The sequence below is a fragment of the Lutjanus erythropterus genome, chromosome 18 (assembly GCF_056507025.1).
Source record: "Lutjanus erythropterus isolate fLutEry1 chromosome 18, fLutEry1.hap2, whole genome shotgun sequence".
In the NCBI taxonomy this organism is placed as follows: Eukaryota; Metazoa; Chordata; class Actinopteri; order Lutjaniformes; family Lutjanidae; genus Lutjanus; species Lutjanus erythropterus.
This window is the reverse complement of record NC_139334.1, coordinates 9,293,327-9,315,012: the sequence shown is the minus strand read 5'-3', so window position 1 is coordinate 9,315,012 and position 21,686 is coordinate 9,293,327. Positions and strand designations below refer to the sequence as shown.

Genomic DNA, 21,686 nt, shown 5'->3' with positions numbered 1-21,686 from the left:
AGATGTATCTGTTTCATTTCAATGTAGAATTATTGATAATTTTTAATAACCAGTAACCAAACAGTTAAAACGGTTGATTTAACCACTTACTTATTTATCTAAATTATAACTTATTATTTATCAAGCCACACAGGTATGTTGCCATATTGTTGAGCTGATCTGTCGTTTTATATAATTTCCTTACTGTCTGCACTCATTTTTTCACTTGATGCTGTTTTTGTTGTTGTGTCACATGTTGATGGTACAACTGAGCAACAAACCTGTTATATGATTGGCTGTTTCAGTGTCATTCATGGCACACTCCACTATCAAGGGATATGATGGGCTGTTTATGACCTTGTGAGGGCGTATTGGTTATATGCTTTCATGGTGGTTTGCATTTAATGCATTTAAGTGAAACTCCTGATAGTTTCGTTCAACAGTTCTCATATTGCCATTGATGAAGTGTCTATTGCAGACACTTATCTCTTGTGTTTTATTGCACAAGCCTAAGAAAAACGACAGCACATGTGCTGTGATTATTAAACTGATAGCTGTCAGTCAATGTATATTCATAAAATCAAAACTGCCAGCAGAATGAATTTGTGTTGTCATACAAGTTTCCTTGTTCTGCCTCTTTTCAGAGCACCAGGCTGCCCTCTTGCAGCTGAAGAGAGAGTGCAAGGAAGAGCTGGAGAGGATGCATGTAAGTCACTGTATGACTTTAAGAGACGTGTTAAAATATTGACTGAAAATATATGATACACTGGTGAAAACTAGCCCAGGCTTCTCTGTGAGGGTAGAGTAGGCAAGGCAACAACAAGACAATTTAAAGTGCCAACTTAAATTGAAACCACTTAAGTAAAGACCTTATGGTTTACAGCAGTGTTCCCCAACCCTGGTCCTCAGGGCCCACTGTCCTGCATGTTTTGGATGTTTCCCTGCTCCAACACACCTGATTCAAATGATCAGGTTGTTATCAGGCGCCTGCAGAGGCTTGATGATGAGCTGATCATTTGAATCAGGTGTGTTGGAGCAGGGAAACATCTCAAACATGCAGGACAGTGTGCCTTGAGGACCAAGGTTGGGGAACACTGGTTTACAGTATTACACAGTTATTTTGGATTTTATCAGAAAGTTTAACAATACATTTGTGACAATAATTCATGTGTCTGAGATATGCATGAGTAACTGATTTGGTCACAATTTTAAGGCACTTGGAATATGTGGTTTGTCCTAGCAGTTGACTCTCCTGAACACAAGATGGCACTAAGTGAGCATGAAATGCTCAAGTGCAGCAGCTGAACTGGTGTAAAAACCCCACTGAGCATTTAGATAGAGCACTACAAGCTTTAAATGCCACAGGTTCTGAAATTGCCCAGTATTGTGTATAAACTGTCTTTTAAGTATAAATTGTTAGTCTCAAGTAAGTTTGTTTTTAAAGTTTTAAAGTTAATTTTGCACATTTACATTCTTAGAGAAACACTACAGAGCAGTTAAAATGAAAAAAAAAAAACTTAAATCAGAATAAAATTTAAAACTTCTGCCAATTTCATGAGAAAGGGAGGTTCTGTTAGTCATATAAGTATTTCATTAATTAATTAAGGAATTATATAATTAATAATTATTATTAATTAATTAACAGATTTGTATTAGTCTGAGATTTTTAATAATTCCTAATTCCATGATCTTTAGTCCCATGTACCATAAGTTCAGTATTCCATTGATATAAAATATATTAATTAAAGAGAGGTGTCAATTTAAAGGTCAGAATTTCATGTATTATGTCTAATAATGTTACTTTCAAGTGATCCATCCTTGCCACACAGAAAGTTCTACATTGAATGATAGACATGTCTTTTGTTTCTTGAAATTCATTTTAAAGGTTTCTGTTTCATTCATCAAAAGCAGAGGTTAGGGGCAGTGTTTCCCTTTCATTTTTCATCTGCCAACTTAATCAAGAGTCCAACTTAGTGTACACCCGTGGAAAACCAAAGGAACATAACCCTGACCATGTTACATAATTTCTACCACTGATAAATTGCTTTATGGGCAGTTTCCTTGAAAAGTCTGACCTCAGAACTGGTTTTTCAGCCTGTCTGCTTTAAGCCTTTAATTTGATGTTGACCTTTAGAGGACTGATGCTGACACTGAGAAACATGTACCGCAGTCAGCCCACAAGAAAGGGCAGGAACGTGCCTAATACTATTTCTAAACCAACACGAGTTAACAAGGAACATGTGTAAGGTTTGTTGCAAAACAATTTCCTTTCTGTATCAAATCAATACTCATACTCATAAATCAATGCTTTGCTTTGGCTAGATTATTCATTGTTTGAAATGTCAAATAAAAACTGGAGTCACTGGGTTTTCATTGTATGAGTCAGTCAGATATTAAACTCAGATTTGGGACAATTGAAAAGGGAATTAAAGTTAAAAACAACGCTGAAAAAGTTAATATGATTGGTTACCGAAAAATCACGTTCATGTAAGCCCCTTGGAAGAATAATTACACTTTACTCCAAGTTCATCCAAGGAAATGCATTGTCTACCACTGAATATGGTTTATTCTTTTATATGATGAAAAATGACTGAACGCTCTGTGCCCGTTTGCATAAACCACCTTAACTTCCAAACTTCCCTGAGCTAAGAGGTGCACGTAGGATTGTTGCATAAAGCCACTTAGGTTGTCATCTTGACTAGACAAAGGCTTTCACAGCAGTTACTGTCATAATACGGCACATGTGCACTTCAATTACCATGGTTACACGTCACTTATATTATTCTTGAATAATCCTAGATTGAATTTGTTTCTGCTGCACCAAAATTTTGAACTCGAACATCACTTTGAACATCATGAGTAGGCTAACTAAGGCTAACTTTTTAGCTTGCTACAAAGAATGTAATGTTTTGTGAACTTTTTAGCTAGTTAGCAAACAATGTAATATTTTGTTAACTGTTAAGATAGCTAGCAAATAATGTTAAAATGTTTAATTAAGGAACATAGAGCAGCTAAGTTAACAGTTTTACCTCCTCTTTTATACCTAGCTATTAGGTCCTGACAGGATGCAAATTTATTATTTATTTATTCATTTCAATTTGGTCAAGCAAGCATCTCCATATCAATTACATGGTATTTAATTTCAGTTTATGTAAATAAACTTGGATTTACTAAACAGAGATTAGCTTTAATTGTGCAGTAGAGCTCTGCATAATATTAAGTCATTAAATTTACTTATTTTCAGCCTAGCTTTGTTAAACTCTGATTCAAACTAATCTTTAAAATGAATCTAAATTAGACTTTGTTGGTGCAACCCAGTCTTTGAGATGAAAGGGTTTTCCCTTACTAGAGCTTAAGGAAAACTGTAGGAAAATTTCATGCAACTCCTTTTATTCTAAGATACCTTTAGATGCTAAGGAAAGGGAACTTTAGCCCAAGTTATGCGAACGGGCACTGATATTCTGGGTTTGTTTTTTTTCTCTCTCAAGGCTGACTTTGAGCTTAAGATCTTCCAGCTACGAGGTGAGAATGCCGTCTCACTGTCTCACCTGGAAGGAGTCATTTCCAGGATGCAAAGAGACAGGTCATACAGTACGGGCCAGGAGCGAGCTGAGGCCCGCGACGCTGCTGTGTCCACTGCAGATGACCCGATCATCAAGACCTGCCGCACAGTGGGAATCCAGACAGACAGGGAGACCTTCATCAAGAGCCCCGAGGGTGATGGCAGCGGGCTTGCTCAAAGCCCCGGCCAGAACGTGCCAAAAAAACTCAACTTGGACTCTATTGGACTAAATCTCAAAGCCGAAACGGCCGTAGGGCCTCCTGTACCACCGCCACCTCCTCCCCCTCCCCCTCCCCCACCAGGCCTCTCAGGTCCACCACCGCCACCACCCCCTCCTCCCCCTCCTCCACCGCCAGGCAACATGGGAGCACCCCCACCACCACCACCACCACCACCCCCTTTCCCTGGTGGTGGTCCGCCACCCCCACCACCTCCGCCTCCCCCTCCTGGTCTACCTGGAGCTGGTCCACCTCCTCCTCCCCCTCCCCCAGGCTGTGGCCCACCACCTCCTCCCCCTATGGGGGGCTTCGGTCTGGGCCCGAAGGTGGAGAAGGCCCCACGGAAACCTGCCATTGAGCCCGCCTGTCCCATGAAGCCTCTGTACTGGACCAGGATACAGGTACAGGACAACAAGTAAGTGGAACATTGCTTAAAATTCACTCACTTTGATCTTAAAGGATAATTGTGGTTGATACAAATGGGGTCTCATTTTCAGTGTTTTTCTGGGAGTAATAATGACCTTAGGCTTAGGTAGTTCCTATCAGGGATCTGGGATTACAGGAGTTTTGCTATAAATAAGTTCCACAGGGCAAGAAACATGGGCAGGGATAAAATGATTCCCCAAACTATCTGTTATAAACATTCATCACAGTTTACAAACTGACTTCATGGTTCAACTTTGACCTCCTGTACCTACCATAGTTTTTTTTAGTTGGATATTGACGGAGCCTGACACAAATCACTGTGAGGGGAGCATGTTGCCATTTCTGGAAAGTAATGCAAAAGTGATCTCTGTTCAGATATTAAGTGTGTTTTCATTTATCTCACTCATTCTCTCCCTCTTTTTCCCTTCATATTTTAATTGTTCATTTTAACGAAATCATAGTACACATCTGTAGGTCAGTATTGTATGTAAAAAGAACAGTCCACAGTTTCAAGATTTAACCTATTTTGTCGAGCTTTGAGCACCGATCAGCTGAGCTGACAAAGTGCACTCAGTGGTGCACACAGCAGCTGCTGTGTGTGTGTGTGTGTGTGTGTGTGTGTTTGACTGAGAGGGAGACAGGGAGAGGGAGAGGAAGGTAGAGGGAGGACTATTGCACACAGTGTTTCTGGTAGTCATTAATACTCCGACCGCTGCTTCGTCACTTGACCCACCCATCATAACCCATGGTATTTTCTAGAAAGTTGATCCAAACCCGTTGTCCCGTGGGTTCACTTGGTTGATCTGCTCATCACTACTTATTCTTCTGGACGAGTCGAAGTGGAGCTCTTGCTGAAGCTGCACATGTTGTTATGTCACATGTGTAGTTGTTGTTGTTGTTCACTTCACTTGTAAGTGATGGTGTCCCTGCCATGTCCAGAAGAATTGCATTTCTCGTACCTCTGGTACTATAAGAAAACAAGTACCGACATATTTTCAAAACTTTGGCATCGACTTGGGAATGAATTATTGGTTCTCGTAACTTGTCTACCCTGAACTAATTTAAACCCAAGGCTACACAAGGTCCAGGACCAATATAACCTCAGTTCACATTAATATTTTTTTATTACCATAACACTGAGTTAGGGAGTAGAGCTAGACTGACATGATGACTGATATTAGCTTATTGGTGTATCTGTGTATACCTCAGCTGATGAGTAACAAGAAATTGCAGGATACAAATACCTAACTAGGTTTTAGATAAATCAGAATCAGTAACATCAACACAGTTTTTCTAATAGAGGGCACTGACATTTTGATTTTTCAAAAGGTTAGAAAAAAATACTATCACCCAATAATGGTTAGTTGTTGGTTTTTTTTTGTTTTTTTTTCATTTTTAAAATCTGGGTAAACCAGGATAGACCTCCAACCAATCAGAGCAATGAAACAAGTGACGTAGCAGTGAGTGACACATGCAAGTTTGGTTGGTGCTTTGTCTATTTTCAAACAGGAGAAAATGGTGGACTGATGAAAAACTGGACTGGTGAGGCTCTTCTGTCAGTCATTGTATCAAATCTGACTCATAATTAAAATTAAATAAAATTAAATTGTTGTGATTGGCTAGCAGAGATCCAGGACAGGTGGAAATCTGTCTGAACAGAGCGTGGTCAGACATGTCTGCCAGAGCAAATGAAACATGAGCTTGTGGATTTGTCTGGTTCCAAAGCTACAAAATTCCAGTATTGCTCAGCCTGTATGAGGGATACATACTTGAAAACCTTAAACAATTGTTGAAGTCCTCAGAATGCACATGACATGTGCCTTGCTAACATTTGAGGTGACGATTATCATTTCCTTGCTTTTTTTTTTTTTTAAAGATTATCTTTTGGCCTTTTGCCTTTATTGTGATAAAACAGCTTGAACAGCAAATGGATTGCAGGTGAGAATCGAACTGGCAGCCTCAATACATGGTACAGATGCTCTACCAACTGAGCTATAGGGGCGCCCATCATTTCTTTGCATTTGATCATTAGTTTAGTTCATTCTGCAGAATGTCATGAAAGTGAGGTTTAGACAGCCCTGGCTGAGATTAAGATATCCAATACTTGAAGCTGCAGGAATGAAACTGTTTTCCCAGAGATGATGAAGGTCTAAGCTTCATTGGTCCTGGTGTGATGGGAGATTTCCCTGAGCACTGCTGTTCAGAGAGATATCATAGATATGGTTGCTGCACTAGATACTCTGTAATTGTAAGTGGATTATCCAGCCCATTTACAGTGGCTGTGGTTGTTGCCTCTGAGTGCCAGGCTTCCAGCTTTATGGCCTTGTATTTCCATGGCTGGATTAGTGGGGGGAAGCTGAGTTGTGGTTCACACACACTCTCTTTAGTCCTGGCCAGCGCTGGAGGACTGACTGACTACACTACAGCAGTTTCATGTCAGCTATAAATTTAACTGTAAAGGGCCAAGTTAAGGGGCATTAAATGGGTCAGATGTTTAACTATAGCTGGATCAGCTGTGTGATCTCTGTTAATGGTGTGAGGTTCTGAGTTATGAGGGGGAACAGTGTAAGGTTTGAAATGATGCCAGCTGTCTGAATGTAAGGCCAAATACAAAGTACAGTTGGCAGCACGCGGGACAAACTTTCTTGGGAAAGGCAACAGAGCTTTAAGGGATTCAAATTCAGTTATAGTCATAATCCGGTCAATTAGAAAGTTGTCTTGCATGGAAATATTTCTTGAGGTTTGGATGTAATTTTCTTTTCCGAGCTAAATTCCTGCACAGTTGGGTCCAGAGTCAGAGGCTGGTTATTGGACTTATTTTCCCAAGGAGTGCAAAATCAAAGGAAGATTTTGGGACAGTATCATTATGTCCTCAACAGAAAACCTTCTTGGCTTTCCCAGATAAATACTCTCACCACTGCAATAGGAAGCCAACTGCATGTAGAAACAATTGGACTCACTCAACCCGTATTGAGTCACTGGCAATTGTTCTGGTATTTAAGCCGTGATAAGCCTGCCAGTGCTTGTGTTAGTGTGTTGTGTCCAGGTTCTCTTTCTCGTTGTAAATGGGCCTTGACTCTGGGGAGTTTGACCTGCCAGTCTCATGAGCCACAGATGAGACATAATGTCAGTAAACTATGACCTACAATGTGTGAAAAGATACAGGAAACCAGTAATTACACTCTTGGAACTCTGCACTTAGAAATCAAGGTGCTAAGTAGAACCATAAAGAGTTCTCCAGCTTGTCCCTATAGGAGAACACTTTTTTGGTTCCTGGTGGAACCTTTTATAAAGATTCCACTTGGAACCCTTTCAGGCAGTTCTACCTCGACTCCAACATAAGGGCTTATATGTAGAACCATCTGTGAAATGTTTCACCCAGAACCCTTCTATGGTCCCAAGAACCTGTTTATATTACACGGGCTTCATCTAGCTGCATCTACAGAGAACCCTATATACTCCCTGAGTAGGTTCTAACAAGAGCCCTTTTATTTTCCAAATTTTCATCTTGAACCCACCCAGGAGGTTCTACCGAGAATCCTACTGTATTTCAAAAGGTATTCTACAACCCACTTAAGGGGTTCTACTTACAGCCCTTTTGTACTGCAAGGGTTTTATCTAGAACCAACCTGGGGGGTTCTACCAAGAACCCTTTTATATTCCAAGAGTTTTATCTAGAACCCATTCAGGAGCATCTACAAAGAACCTTTTTATATTGTGGTACAAAGAACCCTTGCTGGATCTAAGCAACCTCTTTTCTTCCAAGGAGGGTTCTTCACAAGCACATGGTTCTGAATAGAACCTCAGCCCTTCAGGAAGAACCCTTTTGGAACCCTTATTTCTAAGACTGTAGGCATGTGTAGTGTATTGTTGATTTTTATCATTCCAAAATCTTTCTTTAGAACAACTTTATTTCTTAGTGAACCTGTTGATTGTGCTGTTAATGTCCGTTTGATTATCAGACTAAAAGCAGAGACAGATGTGTTGAGTTTCAGTGAGCAGAAAAAATAGATTTGTTGGTAACATAGCAGAGTGCTTACATCCTGAACATCCTCTTGACTTCAGACACCTCTTGTTCTCATTTCGCCTCTGTTTGTTTTTTTCCATGTTACTCAGCAACTTCTGAAACACAACATTGCCTCCCGTGTTCTCGATCATTTGCTGGAAATGGCCCTTTATTACAGAAACAATCCTGTCTTAAACTTCTGTTATTTTTATCACCTAACTCATAAACAGTGCTTTTTAAAATTGAGATTGCAGCCATTCCTGCCAAGTTGTTGCCGGACAGTGAAATGGAAAAATTAAAAACAGTGGGCAGGTTGAATAAACATCAAACAAGCTTCCACAAATAGAGGACACTATTTGTTTAGCTCAAGGAAAGTATTTGGATGTTTCATGCCTGCTCTGTCATTGTGACTGTGATAAAAACTTTAGCACCCTGTAACCTCAGTTTTGATCCATAGATTTAAAGGGGCTTGTTTTGGTGTGAGTTGCAGTTTTGTAAATATCGGCCATAGAGATGTCTGTCCTCTCTCGATTATAATGAAACTAGATGGCACTCAGCTTGTGGTGCACAAAGTCCCAAAAACACATTTGAAAAACTCAACAGCAGGGTCTCTTTGCAGAAATCATGACCAGGTTACTCAAGATAATTCACAGACCTTGTTGTGAGTAGTTTCATGTAGGAACTACTTTCATTCAGAGAGAAGTAAGCATGCCTAAAAATGACTTCAATCATCTTTGGGAAAAGTTTGATTGACATGTACTTTGATGTTTTAGTACGATTCATGCCCCGTCTGTCAGCATTGGGGCGGGGTTCATGACCTATACTGTAACCAGCCACCAGGGGGCAATGGATATGTTTTGATTTCACTTTTGGGGAGCTGTCAGTTTTCCATCTTTATATATGTCAGTGTTTGAGCATCACAAGCCGAGTGCCTTCTAGTTCCACTATATTTGAGAGAAGCAGACGTCTCTATAACTGATGTCTCCAAAAGTCACAGCACTGCAGGTAGGAGGAAATACATGCACTTTTGGTTTTGAAGTGCACTGTCCCAACATGAAATGAATCAGAGATTAAAATCTGCACTTCCTTTTCCAGCAACAACACACTTTGGGGTTCTCTGGAGGAACCAAACATCATCAACACCAATGAGTTTGAGGATCTTTTCTCCAAGGCCACACTTCAGCCGAAGAAGAAGCCCCTGTCAGACACATATGAGAAGAAAGCCAAAACAAAGAAGGTAAATTCAGCTGCTCCACTCACTCCTCCTCCGTTTGGGTTATTATCTCTTTTCGTCTCAGATTTTCCTTGACGTTGGTTGTGTGCGAAGCGTAATTGATTGCTTGTTTTCTGTATTTGATCTCGCTGCAGCCACCTGAGGGCGTTGTTAGTTTTTTATCGAGCTTTGTTTAAAAAAAGTTTTTTTGTCTGCAGTCATGCTCAATCATAAATCAAAGAAAGAAATAACAAAAGGTGAAGCATTGAAATTGATTCCTCCAGATTGTTGCCTGCAGTTGCCAGGTCCTGCTTCAGGCCAACACAGGCTATCAGTTTATGAGCTCACTCCCTTGTTTTTTCTGGGCAAGCCAAGCAAACTGCAGAATTGTAATGTAGGTGGGGGTTCAGAATCATGTTGTTGTTTCCATTTGTGCAAGCTTCAATGTTTAAAAGGGATAGTTCAGATTATTTGATGTAAGGTTGCATGATGTACTTATCGATAGTGTATTATTTACAGTAGATGCCGGTCAGGTCGCCCCCAGTTTAGAGACACAGAGAGGGGCATCAGCAATGAAGGTAAGAAGTGAACTGTGGACAGGGTCAAAAACAAAATATATTTTAGCCACTTCAGAATGGCGCATCAAAAAAAAAATCAATATCAGCTTAAGTGCGTGGTGATTGAGGAAGTGCTAGACCTGCAACTACTGTGTCCTGTGCGATAAAATTACTGATTACTGATAAAATTACTGATTTTGCGTATTGAAAAGTATCTCATACAAAACCACGTCAGATTATCCAAACTGTCCCTTTAAAGATGAAAAGAGTTCAGCAAAGATCTGCTTTTGTACCAGATTGATTGACCGTCTCCCCCTACCCACCAAAGACACTTGTTGACATTTTGTCAAATGCTGCAACTCTGCACCTCTGTTGCAGCCAGCGCCACGTCAGCACCCTGGCTGCCTTGTGGTCCTCACTGTGGCGTCCAAGCAGTTAAAAATCGGCCACTGCCCCAGACTGTCCCCTCTAAATCCATACGCATCCCCTATTCTGATCAATTTGTTAAGGCTCCACTCCGCTCCAGAGGGCCACAGTGTGTGTATGTGTGTGTGTTCCTCTGTCCCCGATCTCCATCCTTAGATCTCTCCGTTCAGTCTGGTCACCCTAAAGCGGCAAACTGTCCAACATTTGATCCAACTCAGACAGCCACATCCAGACACAGATCCTGCCAACTGTCTCCTGTCTGGGCTTACATCAGCCTGGAGGAGGTTTGACCCCACTAATGGAAACACTGCTGAAACAAATTCATATCAATCAAAAAACTCCATGTCCAACATGTTTTTTATAGCATTTGAGCGGAGGACCTGTATGGTACACTGGCTGGGGTTCATATCTATGTTTAGACTTTTTGTCGCCAGCACTGTGATTACACAGGAGTCTTATATTTAATATAAAGGTCTGTGTTTAGAGCCAGTGAGAGCATTTGGAGTCCAAGTCTACGATTAAAGAGGGAAAGTGAATACGCGAAGGCATGGTTGTTTTCATCCTGCTCAGGAGTCCAACTTGCTGGAAAGGTCGTCAAAATAAAAGAAACTTGTTTACGTAATCATTTTTTATCCTTGAAAGTTTATACTCTGAGTTAAAGAGAGAGAAATCATTTGAGCAAGAAATCATCTGAATCACCAGCTGATGATGACTTCCAAGAAATTCAGCTGGTTTAACGGGTGGGAAAGTAAGGAAGCGAAGCAAAGAACACAGAAAAAGATTTTTGAGGAGGGTTGGGTGGAAGGGATGACAGCAGAGATGAAGACAAGGTGCTACTTAGTTGAGGAGGATCATAGAGGTGGGAAAAAGTGAACTAAGGACTAACTGGATGGTGAAAATGGCAGGCAGTGGTTAGCAAACTGCTAAAAATAAGTCCTTCATTTTTAATTTGATTCATGCACTTGTTTTTTCACTGAAAAATCCGGAGTTAAAAAATTAGCCAGGCCACAATTTTGGCCAATGTTCACGTATTCCAAATACATATCAGTAGCTGCATTTATGTTGGCCAAAAAGTACCAAGAAATGTCAGTGTACAAATACTGAAGAGATGTTTGCGGTAATGTAGAAACAGTTCCACTATTAAATGTCCGTGAGTGATTCTGGAGAAAGATATTTTTGATGCTCATTCCCAGTTCATCAGAGTTTTGAGTCTCATTTCCAGGCCGGTGAATACTTAACAAATAAGGCTCAACAATCAACTATCTTACCAACCTGTGTTTGGCCAAAGTCTCCTGTCATGTGCGAGACTTCCTAAAGCCTGAAAACAGAGCAAAGACGAGGAGCAGAAGTCTAGTTTTTGATCAGACCACCTTGTGCTTAAAGATTATTATAGAACTGTTCCCAGTGACACCAAAATAAATCTACATCCCCAAACCTCCCTACCCCAGTTTTAATTTGTTTATCCAGCAGAAAGCACTGACAAATCTGTTTTCAAGTTACAAAATGAACTGATAATAACAAAAAATAATGCAAATTTCAGGCATCCTTATTAAAAATGTTTCTTTGTTGTTAGTTTCATGTAAAAAAAAAAAAAAAGAAAGAAAGAAAGAAACAGATATATCAAAATTGATGTTTTCTGAACTCTCAAATTTCAGTTGTGGCATCTGCCCCAAAAACTATTGAAGCTATCCTGGCATGCTTTTAGGCAGAACTAAGGAATTAAGCTTGCGTTCATTCTGGCTTTTTCCATTCATCTTTTGTGACTGCACTTGTCATTGCACTGCTGTATTCTTTTTATTATATTATTCTAATAGGAGACTTTTCCAGACGCTCCAGTTTTGGGCTGCAACTGACAATTATTTTTATTATCGATTAATCTACATATTATTTTCTTAACACGAGTTATATTTATTAGCAAAACACTGTCCATCACAAGGTCACAGAGCCCATGGGGACATTTAAAAAAAAAGGTAATTCATTTTTTTTACACTAGAACCATTGAAAATGTTCAAATCTTGCAAAAAAAAAGTATGTCAGTAGTTGATTATTAGTATAGCTGCTGATTAATTTTCTGACAATCTTACTGATTATCCATAACAAAGTCAGTTGAGAACCTCTCATACAAGTGTAAGTAGTGAGTCTCTTGATAAATATGTCTTCTTTTTCACGTTTTAATGAAGGACTTTTCCTTATTTGGCCCTCTTTAGAAGTTTGCTAAGTTTGTGCCAGAGCAGAGGTTAAGGGCCTCAGCATGACTGTCTTACTCTGCAGAATCTGACCAGACATACTTCTGTCTCTCTGCGTGATGGCCAACACCAGTGGACACTCATGCAGACGACCTGCCTCCTGTCCTTGTCAGCACACTTTCCTGCACAGAATCCGCTTTTGTTTATTTGTTTCTGTGTGTTTGTGTATGGGTGGACATTTGTTTGTTTCTGTATGTGTGTGGATCTGTGTGCTTGATCGCACGTGTGTGATGACGGCACGTCCTCGCGAGTCATTATGCACTTGCTCAGAAAGTGTTGCCAGATCATGCTAACACCACAGCCTCGGGGGGCTTTGCGTGGCGAGAGGAGATGAGTGGGAGGGAATGGAATGTGTGTGTACATTATGCATATGAGCCACTTCCCCGCTTTCCAACAACTCCACACGCCAAAAGTTGAAACTTGGGGGATGCAGCCGATGCCTACATGAGTAAGTTAATCTTTATCATGTGTGCCATAGAAAAATCAAAGCTCTTGTTTACTCTGGAGCCCGTCTCTCTCTGCTGATTAGCATATCAAAGCGGAGGAGATGACATGGAAGAGTGCTCTCCCACCCGAGCAGACCAGAGCAGACCGGACCCGACTGGACCTGCGCTATAATTGCAGGCATGTGGCTCCACTCCACTGGCTGTAGAAGGCGATGGAAACGGGGCAACTATAGGAGTGGGGGGCAGAGAGGATGGGCATGTCGGTGCATTCCTGATTCAGGCATTAGGAGGGAGGGAGAGGTGGATGAAGATGAAGAAATCAATCAAGCTAAATGTGCTGTTGAGCGTTCATGTGTGCAAATATGTAAATGTTGAAACAGCAATTTCCTCTTCACCCTTTGAAATAAAGGTGGTAAATAGAACCATATAGGGCTCTTTGGCTTGTCCCCAAAGGGCAACCCTTTTAGGTTACTGGTAGAACCTTTTCTAAAGGTTCCCCCTGGAACCCTTATACAGGGTTCTACTTAGAAGCCAACATAGGGGGTAATACCTAGAACCCTGCAAAAACTAAACTTAGCAGTAAGTTGTTATCCTGGCAGTAAAATTACAGTTCAGGTTACAGTGTGTCAGTTAATAAATGCTGCAGCTTCTCAACACTAAAAGGTTTTGTCTTACGGTGACTGCAATGAGCTCAACCCTGCAGTAGGCATCACCTGACCGTGATATTGCAGTATTGTGGTAATGCAGTAATGCGGTTATTGTCACATCCCTAACCCACCCAGAGGATGAGAACCTTTGTACATCTGAATGGTTACACATCTAACAGTCTTGTCTTCTTATCGTTGTAGAAAGAACCATATTTAAGACATATTGTGGTCATCCATTATTTTGATAGTCTATGTTTAAACTGACCCATTTGAGTCATGGGTAAGGATTTGAGGTTGTTTGAGGTTGTGGATCACCCTTGCCTTCAACAATCCTTGAAGAACTCTTTACTTAAAATGGAATTCTTTGGATGAAAAGTGTTCTTATTGGAGCCTTTAATGTTACAAAGAACACTTGATGAAAAAAAGGGTTCTTCAGGAGCAAATGATTTTGACTAGAACCTTTATTTCTAAGAGCGAACCCACATACATCAAACACGTATCAAGTTTATACATAGTGGATCTCCTTAAACAAACAGCAGCTTTAACCAGTTTATAAGAATAACTTATGAGCAATCATCGAGCGTTTATTAAAGACATATTTGAAGCTCGGGCTATGACGTGGGAGAGTGGGTGTAAGACTAACACCGCTGGGTGAGACTGGGGTTGTTGAGTGTATCGTAGGTGGTTATTGATGGGAAGTCTTGATCCAGTTGTTATTGTAACATCTGCCTGGGTGATTCCAGACAGATAGTCAGACAGACAGTCACCGAGGAGCAGGCTGGCTGCTCAGCCGTGGCTGTGTAAACTATCCGCTCGGCTCTGAACCTGCATCATGAACCCTGCCCACCTCAGCCTAACATCAGCCACCTGCTTCAGCTCAAACTGCTGACACTCCGAGTGTCTCCTTCCATCATTTTGTTTATTTTCATAGGCTGCACGCTTTTTCTTTTTCTGCTTCTTTCCCTTGTTTTTTCTTTTCAACCCGTCTGTCTTATCCAGGTACTTTAAATGAAAGCCTTAGATTCCATTCGGATTTTTGTCCACAGGAGGGAGCCGTTCACTATTCAAGTCTACCTGTCTCAGCATCAGCATCACCCCTCCGCTTAAAGCCGAGCTGTTTGCGTGTCTGAAACCAAGCATCCAGCATCAGTTGTCTTTTCCCATTAACGTAACTGTTTAGGCTAATTGGCGTGTTCTGCAGCCACAGTGAGCGGGGAAGGGTTCCTGGGCTGCTTTTAGTGTGGCCCGTCCAAAGTGGTTAATTAGAGGTGTTGGGAAAGCCTGGTACTCAGCCGTCTCAAGTCCTTAGAGTGGGAGATCCCCAGTGATCCAGGTAATAGAGCTGGAAGCAGCATGGCACCCACTAACGCCCTGTAATGCAATACCCACTTCTAAGGCTTCTGCTCTCCAGCTCCCACTGGACAGCCCAGTAGCCGACAACGCCATAATACCTAATGAAGAAGCCTGACACATTAACTTTTAGAGCGGGGCTTTACCTTGCCAAAACTCTCTCTGGCTTTACGGCTAATTCAGTCATAAGTAATTGTGACCATGTGTAGGCACAAATAAAAATCCTGTGAATTTATAGTTTGTTATAAAAAGCCCTGCTTCTCTCTTTGCCTTGCTCTTCTAGACTGTCCTTTTATGGTGCCACTGTTGCCTTTGTACTTTCACTGCGACTTGATATTTTTTGATTATATCTCACACATGTTCTTCGGTAAACCGGAGGGAGGTGCTTTTCTGTTTAACTTTGCTCCCTTCGTTGATGTAACTTGACAAAGTGTGTCCCAGCGATGTGTGCGTGCCGAGCATTTCCCCACCGTGATGATGGGTTATGACAATGTGTGTTGATTAGTTGGTCATTCGGGTCAATCCAGATGATTCCCAGGCTACTTTAGACTAACTGGGGCTTCAGGCGTTCTGCCTCGCTCGTCATCCATCATCTGCTTCCACAGCTGGGGAAGTGACTAAGTGATTTTTACCCGGCCTCACAGAAAAGAAGTTTTTATTCACCATCTGTTCCTCAGTTTGTCTTAGGTCAGCGTTTAAACGATAGAATTGATGATGAATGTAGGTGTGAAATCTAAGCTATCATTTGGAGTTAAGCTGTGAGGCTGTGTTAGATTTAGGTTTGTAAAGTAATTAAAAAGGGATTACAAGTTGTTATTGCAGTGAAATTCTTAGTTCATTATGTCTCTCTACCTGGTGCCATCAATTATTCTATTTGCAAATATTAAAATATACTAGAAATTTAAGTTTAATGTTTATGGTTGTTTTATGTTTTTATCAGCATTGACGTTCGATATCTTTTTTACAGAACATAATGCAGATTGTTTCTAATGTTGAATGTATATTTCAATTTCAGTGTATATTTATACACACATACATATGCAAATAAAGAAGAAGAGTCCCATATTGTCGGCCTGATATTGGCCTATCGCAGTTATCAGCTTATATCAGTGTCAGCATATATGTTGTGAAACCTTTTTTAATATAATGGATAATATATATTTTTTCTTAATTCGGGTTCGATATAAACATATATTTTTCTCTATTTGTGTTTTTTTAAATTAATAAGTTATTTATAATGATTAAAAATATAATACATGTTCAAACCACTTTTGAGGAATAATAGAAAATGTATATTGATATGTCTCTGTATATTTTGTATATAGACTGTCACCTGGTATCAGTATCAGAATTTTCTTTCTTTCTTTCTTTCTTTCTTTCTTTCTTTCTTTCTTTCTTTCTTTTTTTCTTTCTTTCTTTCTTATATCAGCATCGGCCACAAAAATCCAGTATCCGTCGGGCCCTAATTAGGAATATCGGTCGATACATTGATGTTGTATTTTTTTTTTACTTTCCAATAATGGTACCGGGCCCAAAGAGTCCTCACATTGGACTCAGACCAAGATACCCAATATTGGTCGGTAGATTTTACACTAAATCCCATTAATCATACATCTTAACAACATTAACTCCTTTTTCTGTTTTTCCAGATTATCAAGCTGCTGGATGGGAAGCGCTCTCAGGCAGTCGGCATCCTCATATCGAGCCTGCATCTGGAGATGAAGGACATTCAGCAAGGTGAAAAATATTTTTTGTTGTCAGTCCATCATGCATGTCTAGAGGGTTGTGCAGATTGTGATTTCATTTAAATCTGATTCTACAAAAGGGGCTCTTGTTTGTATTCAGCAGTAACAAACTGAATTTACGGTCCCATTTAATGAAAAATTGAGGATGTCTCTTGATGAAAGGCAGATGGAGTTATTTTTAGAGATGAGATAGCGAGCCCTGCAGCGGAGAATAATTTCCTACCTCTTTCTTGACAGCTACTAATTTGTAACTAGAGACAACTTATTTGGGATTAATTTGTGTTTCAAGTGGAACGTGGGTGATTTTCCCACTTACCACGGTGGGAAAGAAAATGCCTCGATTTGTCAAAATGTGAAGACGGCAACACTGTAATGAAAGTGGCCTCTCAGTTTTTTCTGTCAGGCTGCTTGAAATCCCTCCTGCACTGGTTAAAATCAAATTGCCATCTCCCTCATTTAAAGAGCTGCGTGGATTGATTACAAGCTCGGTTGTGGAAAAATGCAAGCGTGTGTGTGTTTAAGTGGCTGTATGTGTGTGTAAACACACAATATGTGTGTTGGGGACAGCATAGATGGGCCAGGAATCGGTCCTGTCCTGGGACTGTGGCGGAGAGTGCCTGCCGCCTGCGAGTCTGAGCATGCGGCCAGCAGATCTGTTTATTGTAGCCAGTGACGGTTTCCACAAGCCTAATGGGACTGACACCCCACTAATGATCTAAGCATGTACAAAACCACCTTCCACAGTTAGCAGACACTGCGCTACCACATAAAACCACCTCAAACACAAGTCAAACAGCACACAGCACCAGGACGCCCATTTTGTTTAGATTTTTATGCCTCCACACCAGTGACAGTTGTGGCCAGAGGCATTAGGTTTCAGGTTATCTGTCTGTCTGTACATCCCATTCTTGTGAATGCAGTATCTCACCCTCAGACAGTTTCTTTGTATTTGGTACAAAAGTCCACTTGGACTCGAGGATAAATTGATCACTGTGACCTAAAAAAAAACATGTTTTTGGCCATAACTCAAGATTTCATGCTCTAATTGTGACAAGATTTATATATCTAATAGGATAAAATGATAACATGCTGACATTTTATATCCATCAAGTCAAAGGTCATCTTCACTGTGATGCCATAATGTTAAACGCTTGAAGATCTCTATCAGTCCCCTGTACTCCTCTGTAAGAATAATCTCATAGTGATAACTTCCTTTTTGCAAAAATAAAACAAAAAACTTTAATTTTATTAAATTCCTTTAAAGTCTTCAATACATACGGACTTAAACTGTAATTTGATTGTTTGAAGGAATACAACTGCACAGCAGTAATTCTATTCCTTTTCTTCCTTTTCTTTCAATCCCTTTCTCTCTCCTCCAGTGTCCATTTGTAGAGGTGGTTTGGTTAAAAAAAAAAAAAAAAAAGGCCGCTCACACCCAGCGTGAGGCTGCTTCCTTGTGCCTTAATGGGAGGTGTATGTGAAATTAACAATTTGAATCTGACAATGAAGGACAGCACCTTAATAAGCACTTCTAAGGGCTCTAGTCCCTGGCCTCGCCTGCTTGCCTCCCCTTTGTTGCCAAATTAAAAGGACATGGGACATGTAATGTAATTAGAGCTACTAGGGAGGGAGAGGAGGGGAGGAGAGAAGGCAGCACTCTGGTTAAGGGAGAGAGGGGGTCAACTGCACCCGCCGGAGTGACTGGGGGACCTCAAGGGCCACCATGGTTCAAGGGCAAAGCGAGGCTCTCCCCCACACACCACCACCTCACCACACACACACATATACACATGTTCACACACCACACATGCCCTTCCACACCAAAGCCGATGAGTGAAAAGTGGAAGGAGAGGGTGTGAGGCGGTTGGCAGGCAGGCTTTGATCTGCCGGTGTGGAGAGATATCCGGCTCCCCTCGGATCAGAGTGCTCCTGTGCACACTGGAGCAGGCCCCCCTTTGGTGTGTGATTGACGGCTGCATGGCTGAGGGACTGAATAATCCACTCTAATAAGATGTAGGAAATGGACCTCCAGCGCTCTCTCTGATCCAGACGTTGGGACCACATTGACAGCTTCTCTGCAACAGAAACAGCTGGGAACCAGAATGAAAAGTATTGCCTTGTTAGCTGGAAGCAGTGAGTGATTGAAAAGTCCTGGGCTGCGTGGTAAAAAATGTGTTACCTTTACCTGTGCCAGTGTAATTCATGACACATGATGGTTTCTACCCCTTTCCCCAAAACTTAAACGCTCTAGTGTTTATACATTATAAATAAATGCAGGACAAAATAAAAAAAAAATAGGATTTTAATCCTAATATAATTTAGCATGACAGGAGAAATATTAAAGCAAGGCTATAGTTTGAAAAAAGTAACAAATTCTTCCTCCTTCAAATTAAATGTTTAATTCCTGAGCAATAAAATACATCCTTTCTCAGTTCAACATACTCAGTGAGTTTTAGTGATGGATGGTCTGACTTGGTCTGGCGTGACCACTAAGGTGGTTAATGTTAGCAAACTTAGGTGCTGCTGTGAGTACCTGACATTGTGCTAACTTAAGATACATTTTACTGTTTTATAGTCATCATGTATTCGTCACTTGGGGCCACAGTGGCTTTTATCAAAAATTACCTAGTTAGCTTGAATGTTTATAATACATATAATACATATTATGTTAAGAAGCTAATCCATTATTAACTAATATTAGCAAACTTAAGCTAGATTTTGCGGTGTCTCTTAGCAATACTGAAGTCAGTTTGTGACTTTTCTCTACTTGTGCCGTTACACTGCATCATACTATTCACAGTCTTTTTTACAGTCTATTTACAGTGTGCTTGGTGACGGTGATTTTTTAGTTGCTTTGAGTGACTGATCCCTCCCATCGTGTCCTCCTCCCCTCCTCGCTCACTGAGCCATAAACCCGTGACACCTCTCAGACAGAGACAGAACAGGAGTCTCTCTCTTTTTGTGTCTTCCCCTGCACTTTAGTTTTTACTGAGTGAATCAAGCTAAACAAACATGCAGCCTGCAGTTGTATAAGGCTGAGAAATTACCTTCTTTTTCATAATGTTTCTCAGTCCCTTGGTGTCTAAAACATGATCTCTTACAGATTTTATGAACCCCTTTCTCTCTATTTTCTTTTTACCTCCTGCTGCATCCTGTTTCTTGCATGGTGCACATTCTCCTGCCTCTCTAAAATCATTACAGTCAGCTGTGGTGGTTCTCACTGTGGGCCCAGAGGTTAAGCAGTATCAGGCTTTCTGTTTTGAACTACAGTGAGGGGCTTCATCCCTCAGTCTGCTTTGACTGGAGGAGAGGAAATCTGTGGTCTTAGACCCAGTCTGCCCAAAGCCTGGCCACACTCCCAGTTTCACCACTTCAAGCTAATGTTTTAAATTAGGTGTATCATTAAACTACATGGTAATTGAATGAATTGAATTGAATGTTTTGGTTGTTTGTGCACTTTAGATGCAAGTAGACACAAATAACATCCTGGTTTTGGTCAAATATTGCAGTTTTTCCTGGTTTTATATTAGTTTTTTATTATACTACAACAAATAGTATGATTGCCACAACTATAATGTTCTTTTAACCAAAGTTTAACAAAATTACAGGGCTATCATGAGTTTATGTCCATAGTCACAAAAAGAAGTTTATTCTCCAAGCATTGGAAGGAGTTGAAGCAGCATGCTTTGTCCAAGATCGTATCCATTTATAAGACTGACTGCTTACACTGAGTATCTTTACTGTTCCAGCTGTTCTTACTGTGGACAACTCTGTGGTGGATTTGGAGACCATTGAAGCTTTATATGAAAATGTAAGTATGAAGGAGCAGTCTGTCTCAGGTTGTAAAACAAGGAGAAACATAAGGCAGTAAGATCATCTGACAGCTTTATAGAAAATAGAGAAACCATAGTAATTTATTTGTACAAAAAAGTTTTACTATACCATGTGACCTTTTAACAGTGCAAATATTTTTTTGGTGTTTTTGCAGCAGCTTGCACTGCAACAACTGCAGTACCTCTTTAGATTTCTTCTGCATGTCCTTCTTTTTACTGAACATGAGCTGTATTGATGTCCGTATTGATCTTGTTGTTTGTCTTTATAGAGGGCCACCAGTGATGAGATGGAGAAGATAATGAGACATTATGAGAAGTCTAAAGAAGATGAAGTCAAACTGCTGGACAAACCTGAACAGTAAGATCACTTCTTATGTCTTCTCAAGTTCCTAAATAGTTACAATACAAATATTTACACTGTTTTCTGAGATTTTAATTTCTTTATAGTTATTTTTAGGAAACCATGAGATCTCCATATTGATAACTGGATACTAAATGCTCTCAGTTCCCAGTTCACTGATGAGTGACGGTTAAAATCTGTAATTCCAGAAACATTATTGCAGAAGTGAGTCTTGGGATCAGGAAATGTTAATCAGCTTAAATTGGTTTTGGCACTATTATGCTGTTACACTGTCCTTGTGAATATGACACCTACAGTAACTGGTGGTAACATCAAATTAGTTTAATACTTCAGTTCACAGAATTCTGCCAGCAGGAAAAGGGGTTATTTTAATAAAGAAGTCAGACAATAACTGGCCCTTTTCCATCCTTCTGTGATCTGATTTTTTATGCACATTTCATGAATCTGCAAACAGCAAAAGTGAAAGGAGTTTGTTACCTCAAAGTTAGCAGCCTGTTTCCTGCTGCTCTTCATCTAACAGCCCACTGTGGCCGCTCCCGACTGTTCCATTGCTTCCTGCAATATGTCTTGTTACGTAGACTTACTGACAAACACGTGTCTTATGACTGCTTCATAATTAAAGTCAACTCATGTTTTGCCAGTTGCTTTTAATGATTTTAATGTGAGGCCGC

The 21,686-nt window shown here is 40.5% G+C and overlaps 1 protein-coding gene across 2 annotated transcripts in view; it reads left to right on the top strand.

The window, feature by feature from the left end:
- LOC146310614 (formin) overlaps window positions 1-21,686 on the top strand; it is a 74,334-nt gene that overhangs the window by 24,681 nt on the left and 27,967 nt on the right. For both annotated transcript variants that reach the window (XM_084742001.1, XM_084742000.1), the window contains 6 exons: window positions 624-685; window positions 3,468-4,174; window positions 9,287-9,428; window positions 16,726-16,813; window positions 20,571-20,632; window positions 20,924-21,012. In XM_084742001.1, coding sequence (XP_084598127.1) covers window positions 624-685; window positions 3,468-4,174; window positions 9,287-9,428; window positions 16,726-16,813; window positions 20,571-20,632; window positions 20,924-21,012 — 1,150 coding nt within the window. The remainder of the gene's footprint in view (window positions 1-623; window positions 686-3,467; window positions 4,175-9,286; window positions 9,429-16,725; window positions 16,814-20,570; window positions 20,633-20,923; window positions 21,013-21,686) is intronic.